Source organism: Oryctolagus cuniculus, chromosome 3 (assembly GCF_964237555.1).
Source record: "Oryctolagus cuniculus chromosome 3, mOryCun1.1, whole genome shotgun sequence".
NCBI lineage: Eukaryota > Metazoa > Chordata > Mammalia > Lagomorpha > Leporidae > Oryctolagus > Oryctolagus cuniculus.
Genome location: NC_091434.1, coordinates 24,344,057 through 24,361,519, shown reverse-complemented (window position 1 = coordinate 24,361,519; position 17,463 = coordinate 24,344,057). Strand labels below are relative to the sequence as shown.

The following is a 17,463-nucleotide window of genomic DNA, read 5'->3' as shown; positions in this document are numbered from 1 at the left end:
CTTCCACCTCTGTACCACTTCCTCTTTCCTTTCTGCCCTTTCTCCTTCCTTTTGTTGGCCTTCCTTCCATTGCTCAGAAGCAAGCAACCAAACAAAAAGAAGAATAAATCCTTTTTATGCTTTCATGGAACCTGTCCCTTGGGCTCCTGAAGATACCTATGCTGTCAGAGTTATACTTTCTTGTCCAAAAGACTTATCTATATATTATGCTCAACAGAGCCATTTTATACCCTAAGAGAAATTATGCTGCCATCTGTTAAGTTACATATTGTTAGTCTGGATTTATTACATAGTACAAAAAGTGGGAGACACAACAAAGTGCAATGTTAGAAAGGGTGGCGAGGTTTAAACTAAGAAAGCAGGGCAGTAAAGCTTCTCGGAGAACTTGTAAGATGATGAGTTAGGCACAGAGAGTGTGGTGGTTGAGGGGAAGGGAGCATTCCCAGCAGGGATGCACAGCATGTGCTGGAGATGGGAAGGAGCATTGAAAACACAGGCAAGACACTAGCATCGCCAGCTCCCAAAGAGCAAAGGAAGAACAATGGGGGTGAGGTGAGAGGTAAGCAGGGGTCAGATTGCTTGGGTCCTTGTAGTTTGTGAGAATCCAATTTTTATGCTTCTGGCTCTTCCCTAGTAAATGAAATGACATGATGAATTGTTTTTTCTAAACTTTGAGTTTATTGATTTTTGAAACAGAAACAGTGATGCCAAACGGCAAGCTTGTACACAACATACACACACACACACACACACACGGTACATAAAGCACCTGTCTTGAGATCCACTTAATTTAACATTATTAAGAAGTCTATCCGATAGCCATACACACAAATCTGGATCAGCCAAGATTAGCTGAAAATCGTCTTCATATTCATTTTCTGCCCACAGGAATCTTTTCTGTGCAGAAAACCAGAATATGAGGGTTTCTGTAGGACCTTTAAAAAAAGTTGCCTGCCAGCAGCACATGAAGTACCAGTTTTCACAATCTGTATCTGCCCAGCTGACACACCCATTTCCCCCCTAAACAGCTAGTAGCTTCGTGCTCTGCCCTGCGCCTTACTATTGGCATGGCAGGAATTATTCTGAGTTTTGTTCACCACCAGGGCAAACTGCGCTTTCAATTGCATTTTTGTAGAAAGGTGCTTTCTTGGGTTTAGTGAGTCCCTGTGTATTCAGTTACTGAAAATGATATGCATATCCCTTGTAGACAAAATGCCCACTGTTTACTGCCATTGCTAACCTAGCTGGTAGCACTTGGCACATTACAATTGATTCACATATTCATACTGATGCTCATTCTGTTATTTTCTAGAAATAAATTATTTTGCTTGTCTAACCCTACCTACCCCAAATCACCTTACTGTGCTTCTCCACTCTTACTTTTCAACTACTAATACCCATGCCTTTTTAAGCTTTTTATTGAAAGTAATAAATTAAGACATTTGTCTTAAGGTGGTTTTGCCTTGGCACTCTCACAGTGTTGAGTATATAGGAATCCATTTTAGTAGCAACAATATTGACTGACCATAGAAAGTCAACAATGTTGACTTTCCATCTATAACCAGTTAGTCTTACACAATGGTAAATTTCTATATAGTAAAATACTTTAAAATGAAGATGTACTTTTTCGTTCTGTGGCTCTTCCTCAAAGTGAAGCTATTATCCATCTGCTGAGACTGAGTTCTGGATGTGCTGTAACTATAACTGGTCATCCTGTGAGTCAACACTGGTGGTAGAACCTTGGCTGCTGGTGTCAGTAGTTTCATAGGACTTTTGGTCTTTGGCAAAGTTGATGAAAACCTGGTTAGTTGAGGGAAATAAAGCCATTAGTGCTGGTAAGCCAAAGAAAGAATTAAGGTAATTCACATATATATATATATATATATATACACACACATACACATAAAAAACAAGAGAACAAATAAGAAAAGTTGATCTTATAGAAAGATGCCCACACAGATATATGTACTCTCATCAAGAAGCCTTTCAGATAGTCAAATTTAACAGGGGTTTGAATATAGCACCAATATCTATGAATGTATGTATTTGTGAGTGATTAGAACCACTATGTAAATTAGAAGCTGTAGTTGAATATATATAGCCACATAGCTGTATCCATAAGATCTAGATTAGTATCTGTCTACTATGAAGGAGCCCAGTCGCAAATGCTGTCAAATGTTTTTAGAAAAATGCTGAAAGATATTTCACTAGTTTTAAGAGTTCATGCACTAAAGTAAAATTTGTATAAAAAGTCCACATTAACATTATATTCCATTTGTTCTGTTTAAAATAATTGAATCTATTAGCCATGGATTCATCCAAAAACTATTTATCAAAAGTATTTTCTTGGGGGAGGTAAGCATGGTGCTGGTAGTTGGTCAGAATTCAAAGACTAGATCTTCCATGTCAGTTCAGCCACAGTTATTTAAAGTTTCCCATTAAAATGCCCAAAGCCTCATAATAAAATTTACCATAAAATACTGTACCATATATTGACTTTGAGGCCCTCAACTTTATTTTGTCCATAAAAAAAGTTCTTGCCTTTCACATTTTTTTAATATTCCAAAATGAATTTAGAAATAATTTTGGCAATTTATTAAGTTTTTCAGGTGCAGGAATAGATATTGGGTCAATTAAAAGCCAATTGAATGTCATTAAAAACAAATATCCAGCATGTATAATAATTGATTTCTGATATTGGATACATGGGTCATGGTATAAATCTTACCTCTTCCAAAGTGGTCTGACTCACTAGGAAATTAGTAATATTTAAAGCAGTCTTGTTGGTTTCCAGCAGATCAAAAATGTTTGCTACTCCTCCTGCTGTCACTGGTACATGATACTCTAGCATGCTAAGGTGCTGATCCTGTGAGAACCAAAGGAAAATACTATTTTGCAACATTAGGTCATATTGATTTGATTACACAAAAGCTTTCCAGAGAGCTAAGGAAAAGACTGAAATGTACTGCACTGAGAATGCTGCTACTGTGTAAATAATGGGTATGTTTTGAATCTAAAGCTTGAAAAAATGAGATGAAAACTTTTAAGAATATCAAAGAGAAAACAAAAAGTTAATCAGAATTCCAAAGCATTCTACATTCATTTGTACTTACAAAGTCACTATAATCTTGCATGGAAAAAATGTAAAATTATATTTTACATATTAGATTATTCTCATATAAATTTTCTCAGACATCAATTTTAGAAATTTTATAGTTAGAATCATTCTAAAAGGCTAGGAATTAACTATTCAATTTATATTGGATGAGGATGTTAGATACTAAAAGCAAAGAAACCTTATTCAAATGGTGTTGCATTGTTTCTCAGCTCACCCTAAAATTCTTTTCATTGTCTAAATGTTACTCAATAGTATCACCTCTACTTAGAAATGCTTAGGAATATCTTTAATATTTTATTTTGCTAGATACGTAATCAGTTACCATATCTTACCATTCCTTTAAAATCTTTCTCAAATTTCACCATTTGTCTATCAATATTATTATTAGCTTGACAATCATCATTCCACATCTGAGTTACTGTAACAACCTGTTCAGAAGCCTAAAAAGTTTGAACACTCATCTATTCTGGCACTAAGAAGCTAGGATAATTTTTCCTAACACTAGTTTGATCAGGCTGTTTTCTTCCCTCAGAATCAGCCCCTATGATCTCAGCTGCTCATTGCTTGGTCTTTCCTATTGACTTGTGTTTGTATTCTGCCCATCACTACAACCTGGCATCTTGCTTCTTTTTGCTACCAAATCGCACTTTCCTTCTATGAGATCTAAAATTCACTTCAGTACTGAAAAGGATGACCTGTTTACAGAAAAATCAGACTTTTTTCGCCACTTCATTTGACTTCGATAGCCCTAGTCCCATGAGGAGCAGACCAGGAAAAATATAATTTCATCACTTAGTACATAAACACAGATTACAACACAGACATTTACTAAAAGAAAAAGTGTTATAACCAACATGATTTTGTTCAAAGAAGGTGCCCTTTAACTTCTAAATTGGATTTAAATTTAAATGATAGAAAATGGGTTTTGATAAGAAGTATGAAAGCTATTATTTGCTAGAGAAGTTAGCCAAACCTTGGGTAAGCCAACGCAAACATATAGTGCAAAAATAAAAGCATTTTTTTAACAAATACCACATGTTCCCACTCATATGTGGAAGCCAAAAAAGATTATCTCTTAGAAGTAGAGAGTAGAAGAGTGGTCACTGGAAGCTAGGCAGAGTAGGAGGAATGGGGGGTACAGTTAGATCCCAAAATACAGTTGCATAGGAGGAATAAGTACTAGTGTTTTACAGCACTACAAAGTGACTATACTTTATGCCAATTTATTATGTATTTTGTAAAGAACAAGAAGAGAGAACAAAGCTTTCTCACACTATATATATATATATATATATACACATACACACACACACACACACACATTTTTAAGGGCATGGAGTGTTAATGACACTGAGTTGATTACTATACTTTGTATACATGTATCAGGTAATCATGCTGTACCCCTTAAATATGTACAATTAAAATATAAATTAAAAAATAATTCTTGGGGACAGTCTTGTGGTACAGTGGGTTAATCTACTGCCTACAAGAATGGCATCCCCTATGAGCACAGGTTAGAGTCCCAGATACTCTACTTCTGATCCAGTTCCCTGCTAATGCACCTGGGAAAGCAGTGGACAGTGGTCTGAGTACTTGAGACTCAGATGGAGTTCCAGACTCCTGGGCTCTGCCCTAGTCCATCCCCAGTCATTGTGGCCATTTGGAGTATAAACCAGAGGATGGAAGTTCTCTGTCTCACTCTCTCTCTCTCTGCCTTTCAAATAATTTTTTTTAATATTCTTTCAAAGTGCCTTCTATTTTGTTCACTAAAATCACTTCACATTAATATTGTGCCAAATAGTTTATGAAGTGTGTTTGTGGATACTTTATCATTTAGCTCTCACAGCAATTTTATGAAGTTGATATTATTATTCCTATTTACAGTTGAGAAAAATGAGACTTTAAATATCTTGTGGAAATCACTCAGTCATAGTGAGCTCTGCCCAAGTTTTTCCAATTTCTTTTCATCATTCCACAACTGACTTCCTTTTAAAAACAATCATTTTTACCCACATTATCTTCTACAAGCTGATTATACATCTAAGATGTTATAACGTTAACTTTTTCTGTCAAGTTGATTCAAGTACGTTGTATGTGAGATATATATCATCTGTGGGTGTCCATTCCATGGTTATATAAATGTAAGATGAAATCAATTCTACAGTATTTTAACTAGGCTGGGACTTGAAGATTTGATTTCCACAGAGCTCTGCTCAACCTTTGTGGGCTTATCTTTCAAATGAGAACAAAGGAGATAATCTGCTTCAGCTTTGACATCCTGGGACTCTAAATCTTCTTTCTAAGAAGAAATGCCTTTGGATATGTACTGCCTATCACCACTCAGTTCCTCAGTGTATATAACCAGTAAACTAGCAATGAATATACCTTGAAGATGAGTACAGTATTATCAGAAGGCCTTTGTGAGGAAGAAGTAAATCATGTATGTGAAAGAACTATGTCAACTTTTAACAGCTACAAAAATATAAAATTAATTTTAAGATTGTATTTGTTCATACTCACTGTGCTTTGAGATGTCTTAAGTATCTTGATCTAATAAGTATATCAAGACTAATAGTTTGGAGGCCAGTGCTGTAGCACAGTGGGTAAAGCCACCGCCTGCAGTGCAGGCATCCCATATGGGTGCCAGTTCAAATCCTGGCTGCTGCACTTCTGATCAAGCTCTCTGCTATGGCCTGGGAAAACAGTGAAACATGACCCAAGTCCTTGGGCCTCTGCACCCGTGTGGGAGACCCAGAAGAAGCTCCTGGCTCCTGGCTTCAGATCGGCACAGCTCCAGCCAACTGGGGAGTGAACCAGTGGATGGAAGACCTCCCTCCTTCCCTCCCTCCTCTCTCTCTCTCTCTCTCTCTCTGCCTCTCCTCTCTCTCTGTAACTCTGACTTTCAAATAAATAAATAAATCTTTAAAAAAAAGACTAATAGTAAGGCTATGTTAAACTTAGAAATGGCAAATATCTGCTATGACCAACCAAATTCAAAAGGTGATGCACTTACTTTTAAGTATGTTTTTGGAAAGTGCAGCTGCATGAACCTTGTGAGGGTCTCCATGCTTACTTTGTCATTCTTCAAGTGAACTTTGACAGTAAATCCACGTCCAAACCTAGAAAGAAAAAGTGAAAAATATATTTTGAGTTATGTTTTGCCAAAATAGCTTCCCTGGAGTTCTAGATAATGAAACAGGAACCAAGCTGACCATTGTAGCCTCTTTTCTTATATAAAGACTATCATTTTGCCAGAAAAGTTCAGGATAGGTTGAAAATTAGGAATACAAGTGCACTGTCATGATTTTATATTTATTTTTACCTCTATATAAAGTCAGACACTTTGGTAAAAGCTTTGTTGTTAATAAAATATAAAAACCTGGCCTTTTTTTTTTTTTTTGACATCCATGACTTGGCAACTGATTTTAATTTCTGTGGCTAAATATGAATAATTTCTAATTTAAAGTGACCAAGGTCTTGAGAGGCAAGTCAATGAACATTTGTTGTCAATAATAATTAAAGTCATTGAGGTTTTAAAAATAAATATTGGAGCCAGTGCTGTGGCTAGCAGGTAAAGTCAGCGCCTGTAGCACCAGCATCCCATATGGGCACCAGTTTGAGTCCCAGTTTCTCCAGTTCCAATCCAGCTCCCTGCTAATGTGCCTATGAAAGCAGAGGACGATGGTCCAAGTGCTTGGGCCCCTGCACCCATGTGAGAGACCCTGATGAAGTTCCTGGCTCTTGGCTTCAGCCTGACCTAGTTATTGTGGTCATTTGGGGAGTGAACCAGCAGATGGAAGATTCTCATTCTCTCTCTCTCTCTCTTTCTCACTCTCTCTCCCTGCCCCATCTCTGCTTCTCCTTCTCTTAACTCTGTCAAGTTTAAAAAAGAAAAAAATACATATTAAATCAACAGGATAGCTAGCTGCAGCAAAAATAGAGTCTAAACAAGTCACAACATACTACCTATGGGCAATATAAGGCCTGTTTCATCCTTTTTTTCTCCTATATTAGTTAATATTATATTTAGACAGTCAAGTTATTGTACAGAAAAAAAGCTAACATCCTGAAGTTTGGACTTTAACATGGAATTGTGTAAGTGCATAAACAAGCTTGTGAATATAAACTATTAATTTGATAGTAATACAGTATTTATGCATATTTACCCAATGTGTTCTTCTTTATAAAGTTTATTTATTTATTTTGAAAGAGTTACAGAGAGAGAGGGAGAGACACAGAGAAAGCAACCTTCCAACTGTTGATTTCACTTCCCAGATGGCTATAACATCCAGTTCTGGGCCAGGCCAAAGCCAGCAGCCAGGAGTTTCATCTGGCTTTCCCACATGGGTGGCAGCAGACAAAACACTTAAGTTATCTTCCATTGCCTTTTCCAGGTCTTTAGCAGGGAGCTATATTAGAAGTGGAGCAGCCAGGACTCAAACCATTACCCATATGGGATGCTGGTATCACAGGTGGCAGCTTTACCCATTCTGCCATAATGCCAGCCACCTAATACATTCTTGACTAAACCATTTTGCTTGTGGTAAAAATATTCAGTAGCATACTAAAAGCTTGTGCAAATAGTGAGTGAACACGCTAGATAAAAATCTGTCTTCATTTACTTATCAAAATCTAATTTGTTATTGAGTAAACTTTTGAAGCTTTTTCTTTAGAGTATGTTGGCTGTATCTGTATGTATTTGGCAGAACGACAAAGACAGGGGAATAGCAGGAAGAGAGACATCGTCCATCTGCTGATTTTCTCCCCAAATGGCAGGAACAGCCAGGGCTGGGTCAGGCCAAAGTCAGGAGCCATGAACACCATCTGGGTCTCCCACAAGGAATGCAGGGCCTAAGTACTTGGGCATCTTCTACTGCCTTCCTAGGCACATTATCAGGGAGATGGATTGGAAGAACAGCCGGGACTGCAACTGGCAGTTCTATATGGGATGCTATCATCATAGACTACAACCTAGCTCACTGTACCACAACACCAGCCTTTGTGTGTTATTGTCATTATTAACATTACTATTAGCTTTAAGCCTTCTAGATTTTAAGTCATTAACTGAAAGTAAATCAACCCCTCAATAAAATAATTTTAAGATGTGTCAATTATTGGCTTCCAGTGATTAGCCTCTCCATTTCAGTTTTACTACTCATTGTGGGTTAGGTTGTTGAGATAGTCACTGGAACTGAGTATAGCACCATTAGATTGAGACCTCACACCACAGGTGAACCAGTATTGCTTTGTACCTGCTCTTTATGTGCTGTAAAGATCCAATACATTGGAATCTTCCATTCACCATAATGGCCAGCCTGGTACAGAGAGCTTCACATTCTTCCATGCTGAAAGGAAGAGCAGAATTATGTCAACAATGAGGGCTCAGAAAATCGGGTTGAAGTTCAAGAGCATAATCTTAACTATTTCATTACAACACATTAGAAATACTGCTTTAGATTTTAGCTGTCTTAAGAAAAACTAAAACAAAACCCTTTTAAAATATAAATTAAATGTCTTCAGTTACAGTATATTACTGTTTCTCCTAAAACTTGAGTCCATCTCTTTTACTTAGGGTGCCCCCTCTATCAAACACAATATTTCTTTAAGTTCGCTTTCCTAGGTAATCTTTCCAAAATAACACTGAACTCTTTTCATTATGCCTCATTGCCCATATTCAGTTAGCTTTTATGTTTTTAGATTTATAACTGGTTAACCTATATTTATTATAAAATCTCTAATTTCATGGACTGTGATACCTTAAGACCATATCATGTATTTCTACCCACTTTTTGTAAAAGTTAATAGAGATAGCTGAGAGGGTAGGAGGGAATGACGGATAGTCAAAAGCTATTCAGTCAGTGGGTACTAATGTACAGTTATATAGAAGGTGGTTCAGGTATTCTACTGCACATAGAATCGCCATAGATAATGTACTATAATATATTGTATATTTTTAAAAAATCAGAAGAAAGGATTTTGGATGTTTTCATCACAAAAAATGATAAATGCTTGAGGAGATATTATTACTCCGACTTGAACATTACAAAATGTATACATGTATGAAAACATCATATGTATCTCATATTTTTGTGTATCAATTAAATTTTTTAAAAATCCATTATAAACAAAAAAATTAATGGAAATGAAATAATAAGTAAGTCTCTTGCTATAAACAAATTAACACTTTTTTACTATATGGTAATTATAGTGCAAAGGTGAATATAACACAGACTGTAACGCAAGGCTGACTTCACAAGAGAGGCACAGGTAAAATGCTTTTGTGCTCTTTTATATTTTGTGATGATAATGGTCAACTTCATGGAGGAGATACAAAGGAGCTGGCTGTGGAAGAACTGGTGATATTAGAACATAGAGAAATTTTGTGAGATCATTTCAAGTAGAAAACATAGCAGAAGAAAGGGTATAGAGGTGGGAAGGGGATCTGGGTGGACGTGGAAACACAAGTCATTCAGACTGAAAGGAGGGAGTATCAGGGAGAAAAGACCGGAAATTTGGATGAGGCCAGATGACACAGAAGGCCTTGCATCCTAAGCTTAAGGGTTCTCTGCTTTATTTTATAGGCAACAGGGAGTCAAGGTGACCATAAATCATGAGAAATTTGTTTTTAAAAAGAACTTGGATCCTGGCCCATCACGGGAACCATAGTTTCCCTATAAAACCTACTTGACTTGCTTCTGCTGCTATCAGCGTAAAACAGTTGAAAGCAAGATGTTCATTTTCTGAGCAAATCTCATGCAGGATTACCTTTTCACATCCATCACCCTAAGATGGTGTTATTAGACTTTGAAGGCCCAGGACTCAGTTTACCTGTGAGATGTCAGGATGACAGAACATTTGCTCTGCACTTCTTCTGAAATGATCTTCCAGAGATGCCGTTTTGACTTAGGATCCATCCCTGAGCTTGGCTCATCCTTAATAGAAAGTTACAAGAAAAATGTACCAAATTAATTAATTTTTGATGAAGTTCTTTACATGAATCCCTGAGTCTCACTTCCTTAGAACAGAAATCATTTCTTGAGGTCCTGTGACTAGTTGTTTTATACTTAATAGGCTTTTTTCTGCTGCTGTCAAAAAGCTCAAAATTAAACATTTAATATTGTCGATCTGTTTAAAAAGGTGTCTCAGTGAAGTTGACACCCTGTTACTTTACTTCTGTCTCTTATGTTTCTATGGAAAATTTTCTGCTTCAATTACTGACAAAGCAGACTTTTTACATTTAATTCTACATTGTCACGTATATGTTTGAAGCTACATCAACATGATTGCCACCCTGCTCCTGATAGCAGAAATGTGGCTGTGAGTAATAATGTGCTATGTGAAGCAGAAAAAAACACAACTTAATATTTCAGTTATTATGTTTGAGCTCTATTTTCAGTTCTATGTTTTTAATTGAAATTTAACACTCCTTGGGGAAATAAAAATGACATTTGTAGAAATTATCAAGTACAAAGATATACATCATTTTTCAAAAGGAATGATGCTTTGAAAATTTGTTCAGACACAAAATTCAAAAACATAACAGTACATAATATAACCAAGTAATAATACTTCTTAACAGATGATTTAAAAGAAAAAGTATAGGTCAAAAATAGGCAAAATTTTGGAACTAATGTGGGATAGCGGGTAAAGGTATTGCCTGTGATGCCAGCATCCCTTATGAGTGCAGGTTCAATTCTTGGTTGCTCCACTTCTGATCTGGTTCCCTTCTAATGGCCAGGAAAAAGCAGTGTAAGATTACCCAAGTTTTAGGCTCCTGCCACCTATGTGGGAGATCATTTATGAAGCTTATGGATCCTGCCTTTGGCCTGGCCCAGCATTGACCTTTGTGGTCATCTGGGGAGTGAACCAGGATGAAGACCTCTGTCTCTTGCTCTCTTTCTGTAATTCTGACTTTCAGAGTAAATTTTAAAATCTTTCCTAAAAAAAGGAATATATAGAAGTTTTAAAAATATAACTAATGGGGCCAGCGCCATGGCTCAATAGGCTAATCCTCCGCCTTGCAGTGCCGGCACAGCGGGTTCTAGTCCCAGTTGCGGCGCCAGATTCTGTCCCGGTTGCCCCTCTTCCAGGGCAGTGGAGGATGGCCCAAGTACTTGGGCCCTGCACCCGCATGGGAGACCAGGAGAAGCACCTGGCTCCTGGCTTCGGATCAACGCGATGTGCCAGCCACAGTGCACCGGCCGCGGCAGCCATTGGAGGGTGAACCAACGGCAAAAGGAAGACCTTTCTCTCTGTCTCTCTCTCTCACTATCCACTCTGCCTGTCAAAAATTAAAATATATATATATATATGTATATAAAACTAATGGTAAATATGTACATAGGATAACCAAAAGTTTTTTTAACACTAAAAAGTTAAATTTAAAGAAAAATGAGTATCAACTTGGGAAAACCATAAAAGATACTTTTACTGAAAATTTTGAAGAAGACAGCATATATAGTAACTGCATGCAGACGAATATCAATACCTTTCTCTCACAGCTTGCATTTCAGTTCAGCTCATTAATACATAATATTTACATAGCACTTTTAACATTTTAAAATGCTTTACATCTATTATCTCACAGGGGTGCCTAAGGATTGTTTCATTCAATTTAATGGACATTTACACAATAGAATTTCATTATAAGCATCAGTTGGCAGTGATATAATACATTATAAGCTTCTGGTATTTCGAAAGATGGGCTATGCATTATTCTATCTGGGCAGTTTAAATGGTTTGATCCACTATATGACTTAATCCTTGGAATAATGTGCTGATTGATAGCTGGATTTTTATTGCATATAGTTAAAGCTTTTTGGAGTTCAGAAGTCCTTGAATATAGAGGATCTTCAAAAATAACACTGAGTTTGTTTTTGTGAAACAAACACCATTCTATTTTATTTTTAACTTAATAGTTTATCTTTTTCAGATAATATATTCCTAGTTTACATTATACTTAATGGCTCTACTAACTAAAGAATTCAACAAAGAAAAAGTAAAAAGACCATGGTCCAGTGGGAAAATAGGCAAAGGCTATAAAAACTAATCAAATGAAAAGATGTTCAACTTCACTCATATAAATTTAAAATAGTCACAATAACACTAATTCTGTAGTAGTATATAATTCCTATCAATGTGTTGGACAAATATTTAAAACAGACAAACACCGTTTTAGAATGTTGAGCCTGGGAAACAGAATACTATCTCACCACTATATGTAATTTATATGTCCAGGTCATCAATAATTTTTCAGATCTAAAAATATTAATGTTTAATGCATTTGTTGCCCCATCCCCTCAAGTTCAGATACAGTAATGTGGCATAGTGTTGATTACATCCTAAGCTAAGTAACAAGAAAATAAAATTTTAGCAAAATACATAGTCTTAAAATATGTCCATTCTCCTTAGTAGAAGCTGGGCAGTATTAGTTTACCTGATCAGTTCCTTACAGAAAAAGAGATATGATTTCTTCAGTCAAATAGGAATCAAGTTCTGCAATGATTCACAATCTTACTTACTCATTTAGACACCTGAATTTGTTTCAGCAACTCTCCCTCCCTGCCAAGTGTTTCCTCTTTGTATTTTTAAGACTTATGTATTTATTTGAAAGGCAGGATTACAAAAAGAGAGGACAGACAGTGAAAGAGATCCTCCACCCACTGGTTTACTTCCCAAATGACCACAATGGCCAGTGTTGGGCCAGGCTGAAGCATCCTGGTCTCCCACATAGGTAATACAGGTCCAAGCACTTGACCTATCTTCTGTTACTTTCCCAGGTACATTAGCAGAGAGGTGGATTGGAAGTGGAACAGCCAGGACTCAAATTGTTGGCTGTTATGGAATGCTGGTGATGCACACGGCAGCTTAACCCACTGTGCCACCATTCTGGCCCCAAGTCTTTCCTTTGAAACCCAATGAATCCACAACTTCAGCCAAATATTTTTGAGAGCATCTTGTTGTGGTCACAGATAATTTGTTGATGTAAATTCCCTGAGTGAAGTAGTATAGGGGAAGTGGTTTACATAGTATCTGGCACATAGACCTCACTAAATGTTGACTGTGATAATGATGAAGAAATGTTGACACACACAATTGGATATGCTATTTTAATTTGATAGTAGCCTTTTTCATAACCACTCTCTTACCAGCAGAAGAATGGAAGGTTTTCCTATCAAAGCCAGCGCAGTGGATAATTTTCTCTTTGTGCCGTAACTGCACATAGAGGTAGGTCGGTCCTTGTAGGGCATCAGGTGAAGTCTCCTCAGGAGTTTATGTACAGTCTGTGGACAATGAAAGAGGAATTACGTTGGCTTTCCTTGGCCAAACCTTTAAAGCACCAAACAAAAAAAATCTGATTTGAAAGAAAAATTTTATCATGGAGGACATAAACCTACTCAAAACTGAAACAGTTCAACACAGATTTTATTTTCATTTTCAAAGGAACACTTAAAATTAATAGCTCAATTAAAGAAATAAAAGCAATTCCTTAGAGGTTCATTTTCAAGTGAGATCCCCCCAAAATGTGTGTCTCTGTGTGTTTATAATTGTAGATTAGTTTATGCTGTATTACAGCAGGATCCTCTTGTAAATCTTCAAAGAGCTAAAAGAGAATTCACAAGGCAGTTTTCTCATTCATTGACACCATTGCTTCATCTCTCTTCTTACTGAGTGCTATCACAAAAGCTTTATGACTATTTAAAACTGACCCAGTATCAAAACTTTAGCACATTAGGGAGCATTGGTTCATGTGGTTATTTCTGTAGTTAGATAGTCCCAGGCAAATAATGAAATCCTAGTTGGACTGTTAACAACAAGTCCTCAGGGCTGCAGAAACAAAGGAAGCTGCCCTAAGGGTTAGCCATTCCATGAAAAAGGGAAATAGTTGCAGTGAAGTACAAAATCACAGATTAAAAAGAAAATGGAAGTTAATATATTTTCTTTGAGCATTTTGGAATTAATACTGTATATTAGCGCTTATCTAAACATAAAGGATATACAGACATCAACCACCAATGCACAACCCATAGCCAAATGCAAGTGTAATGCTCTTTTTGATACTTCTTAAAAGAAAGACAGATCAAGGGGTTACTACTGTTGACTTCATATAATCAGGTTAGGATGGGTTCATTGTCGTTGTCAGCAGGAAAAAGCCATGGCTTTCCAGATGTCAAGTAGGTGTGAGACAGAAGAAGATGCAGAAATAAAAGTGGCTTTCAAATCAACTGGTTTCCCATCCATGTACTCACTTCTTTAATATCCTTCTCTGGAATTCCATGTAGCCTGGCATAGAAATACAAATGTTCTTCCACAGTTACCAGATCATCTAAGGCATCTTCCTGAGGGCAGTAGCCAACTAATGAGCTGTGAGAGTCAACATGACCCAGAGATCTGAATTAAGAAGATCAAACCATAGGTGAGTTTCAAAGGAGATGTCCCACTTGGTCCCCAAATACTGAGAATGTAGTTCAAGTTTAGTCATGGTAGTTGGTGATTTTGACAAAATAGGGTAAAATAATCCCACTTTTAGAACCAGATTTCAAGGTTTACAAATTTCAACTCACTTCAGTAAATTTTTTACTCCTAGGAATTTAACAATATGACTATAAGATAAAATACTCATATAAATTATCTTTCTCATTGAACTAGGTTGTTTTCAAAGCCTTAGTGTTTCATACCCAGTCTTATTTCTGATCAGAATGTTTCCACTTGAAGGAATTATGTCTCCAGTCAGCATCTTGAATATAGTAGTCTTTCCTGCTCCGTTCACCCCAAGAAGGCCGAAGCACTGGTTTGAGGAAGCAGGAAAAAAAAAAAAAAAAGATGTGTCCTTAATCTAAACCAAAGATATGTTGTTGCTGTGTCTCTTTCTTCCTTCTCCCTGGGTGAAATAAATTACTTATAAATGTAAATCACTAGAACTATTCACGGATGCTGTAGTGTTCTCATGGCATTTGGTAAAACTTCCCATTTTAAAACAAATGGGTACTTATGTATTATTGTTTTTCTTTAAGCATCTGAACATTCATATGTATATCAAGGGCTCATTTTACACATTATATTATAGCAATCTTCTATGTGACATAATAAAATACCCTACGAGTAGATGTGCTAACCTGAAGAAGTAATTATATTTATAGATTTCACATTATTCACACAAAATCAGAACTTCACAGAAAAACCTACTGAAGCAATACTTTCTTTATGCTGCCGAATAAATTTGATGCATGTACTTTATAGCTCTGCTCTAAAAACTAAGGGAGATAGCCATATTCTCTTTCTCCTTTCAATGCTGCCTTAACACTGCTCTATGAAAACAGCAAGAATAAAAATGGATGCAGTTCTAGGACCTCATTTCTGAAAACTTCTGATACTTTTATGCTGATTTTTTTTAAGAAGTTTGGAAATTAAAGCTTGAGAGAGCACCCTAAATGGACTTCATGACTGATCGTTCCCTGTAGGGAAGACAGTAATATGAAAAGGGACTCAGGACTTGCTGGACAGTAGGAGTTGGTGATTCCTCTCTGCCAAGAGAGAACACTTATTGGGCAAATAACATGTGGATATATGTGAAATAAATATATGTATATATATTTACACATAAATAAAAGTTTGTATTTATATATGGAAATATTCAGAGATTGACTCATAATTCTAGAAAAAAAGGTATGTATTACTAATTTTACCAATAAAAAGGACAGTTAGAAGGAAAACAGTTACCTCTCCAGCAGGTATCCCAATACTGATGTTGTTTACAGCTACAATCTTTTTGTGGATAAGCTGGTAGGTCTTTGTGAGACGATGGAGTTGGACCAGGTCAAATTCAGCTGCACCACTCTCAACTCTTAATCTCTCAGCCTGCACATCTTCATCTTCATCTATTGTCTCCATTACAGGTGAAGAATTAAATTTCCTGAAGAAGAGTCTAAAAATAGACCCAGTGATTTTACATCAATTATTTTATATCAGTGATTTTTAAATGATGCCCTTGGATTTTGACATGTTTTAATGGGTTTTCTCTTCACTGAAAGTGTACCATAGTATTTAGGTTTCTCTTAAATGTGTTATATATGTATATTATGCTACTCAAATAACTTGAAAATTAGCATAGACTTTTCACCAAACTCACCATGATATTTCAGAAATAGATTTTGCTTTCCATGCCTTAAGTGATTACAGTTCCACTGTTAAAATTAAGAACTTAGGATCAGTGCAGTGATGTAGCACATAAAGCTGCCACCTGGGGTACCAGCATCCCAGATGGGCACCAGTTCGAGTCCTGGTTGCTCTACTTCTGATCTAGCTCCCTGCTAATGTGCCTGGGAAAGCAGCGGAAGATAGCTCAAATACTTGGGCCCATGCATCCATGTGGGAGACCGAGAAGATGCTCCTGGTTCCTGGCTTTGGACTCGCCCAGCTCCAGCCATTGGGGCAATTTAGGGAGTGAACCAGAGGATGGAAGACCTCTCTGTGTCTCCCCTTCTCTCTCTCTGTACCTCTGCCTTTCAAATATATAAATAAATCTTTCAAAATGTTTCATTTGTATATGTAATATAATATACATGATATAAAAAAATCAAATGGTATTAAAGAATGTATAGTGAAAATTAAATCGTCTTCTACTACATATTGTTTTCATCACCAAAAGCACTAAAATTAGAGAGAGTCTATGGATAGGTGTATATAAACGATATACATTTCTTTTTAAAGCAAATGGTAATATACTTTACACTTAGTTCTGAACCTTGCATTTTTCATTTAATATATATTAAAGAAAATCCTAAATATTGCATGGAGAACTATATCCAACTTTCTAATTGCAGATTAGTAGTATATCTATGAATGCATGTATATAATTGATTTACCTAGTGTCTGAATTAAGGACATAGACGTTATGTCTATACTTTCACTACTGGAAATGGTTATAAGGATGAATAATTTTATACATGCATAATTCTACACATATGTGAGTATATCTATTGGAAAAATTTCTAGAAATGGAATGACTAGGTTAGTGGTATGTGCATTTGTTTTAATTTGTGATGCTATCCTCAAGTTATCATTTGCTTTTCCCCAACTCATTTTCAAAATGATATATACTCTATCCTCTCCCATTTCTTCCTATGAAACTCCAAACTTCCAAATTCAACTCAAAGACTATATCTTCTCTTTATGCAAATATCTTCTCTCCACCAATGAATCTCAATCTCTTTATGGTTAACAACATTTTCTCACTCTACAGCAATACTTGAGATACATAGGAAGGTTAGATAACTGTTTACTAGAATGAAGTGAATGGTGAATCATGCTTCAATTTTTGGAAGTTTTTTGAGCAAAATATGTTC

The 17,463-nt window shown here is 36.3% G+C and overlaps 1 protein-coding gene across 2 annotated transcripts in view; it reads right to left on the bottom strand.

The window, feature by feature from the left end:
* Positions 1–644: 644 nt before the first annotated feature.
* ABCA12 (ATP binding cassette subfamily A member 12) overlaps positions 645–17,463 on the bottom strand; it is a 183,853-nt gene continuing 167,034 nt past the window's right edge. For both annotated transcript variants that reach the window (XM_051848235.2, XM_051848234.2), the window contains 9 exons: positions 15,839–16,043; positions 14,797–14,906; positions 14,368–14,509; positions 13,267–13,401; positions 9,947–10,050; positions 8,371–8,463; positions 6,132–6,237; positions 2,729–2,866; positions 645–1,800 (listed from right to left, as the gene is read on the bottom strand). In XM_051848235.2, coding sequence (XP_051704195.1) covers positions 1,699–1,800; positions 2,729–2,866; positions 6,132–6,237; positions 8,371–8,463; positions 9,947–10,050; positions 13,267–13,401; positions 14,368–14,509; positions 14,797–14,906; positions 15,839–16,043 — 1,135 coding nt within the window. In that variant the 3' untranslated portion in view covers positions 645–1,698. The remainder of the gene's footprint in view (positions 1,801–2,728; positions 2,867–6,131; positions 6,238–8,370; positions 8,464–9,946; positions 10,051–13,266; positions 13,402–14,367; positions 14,510–14,796; positions 14,907–15,838; positions 16,044–17,463) is intronic.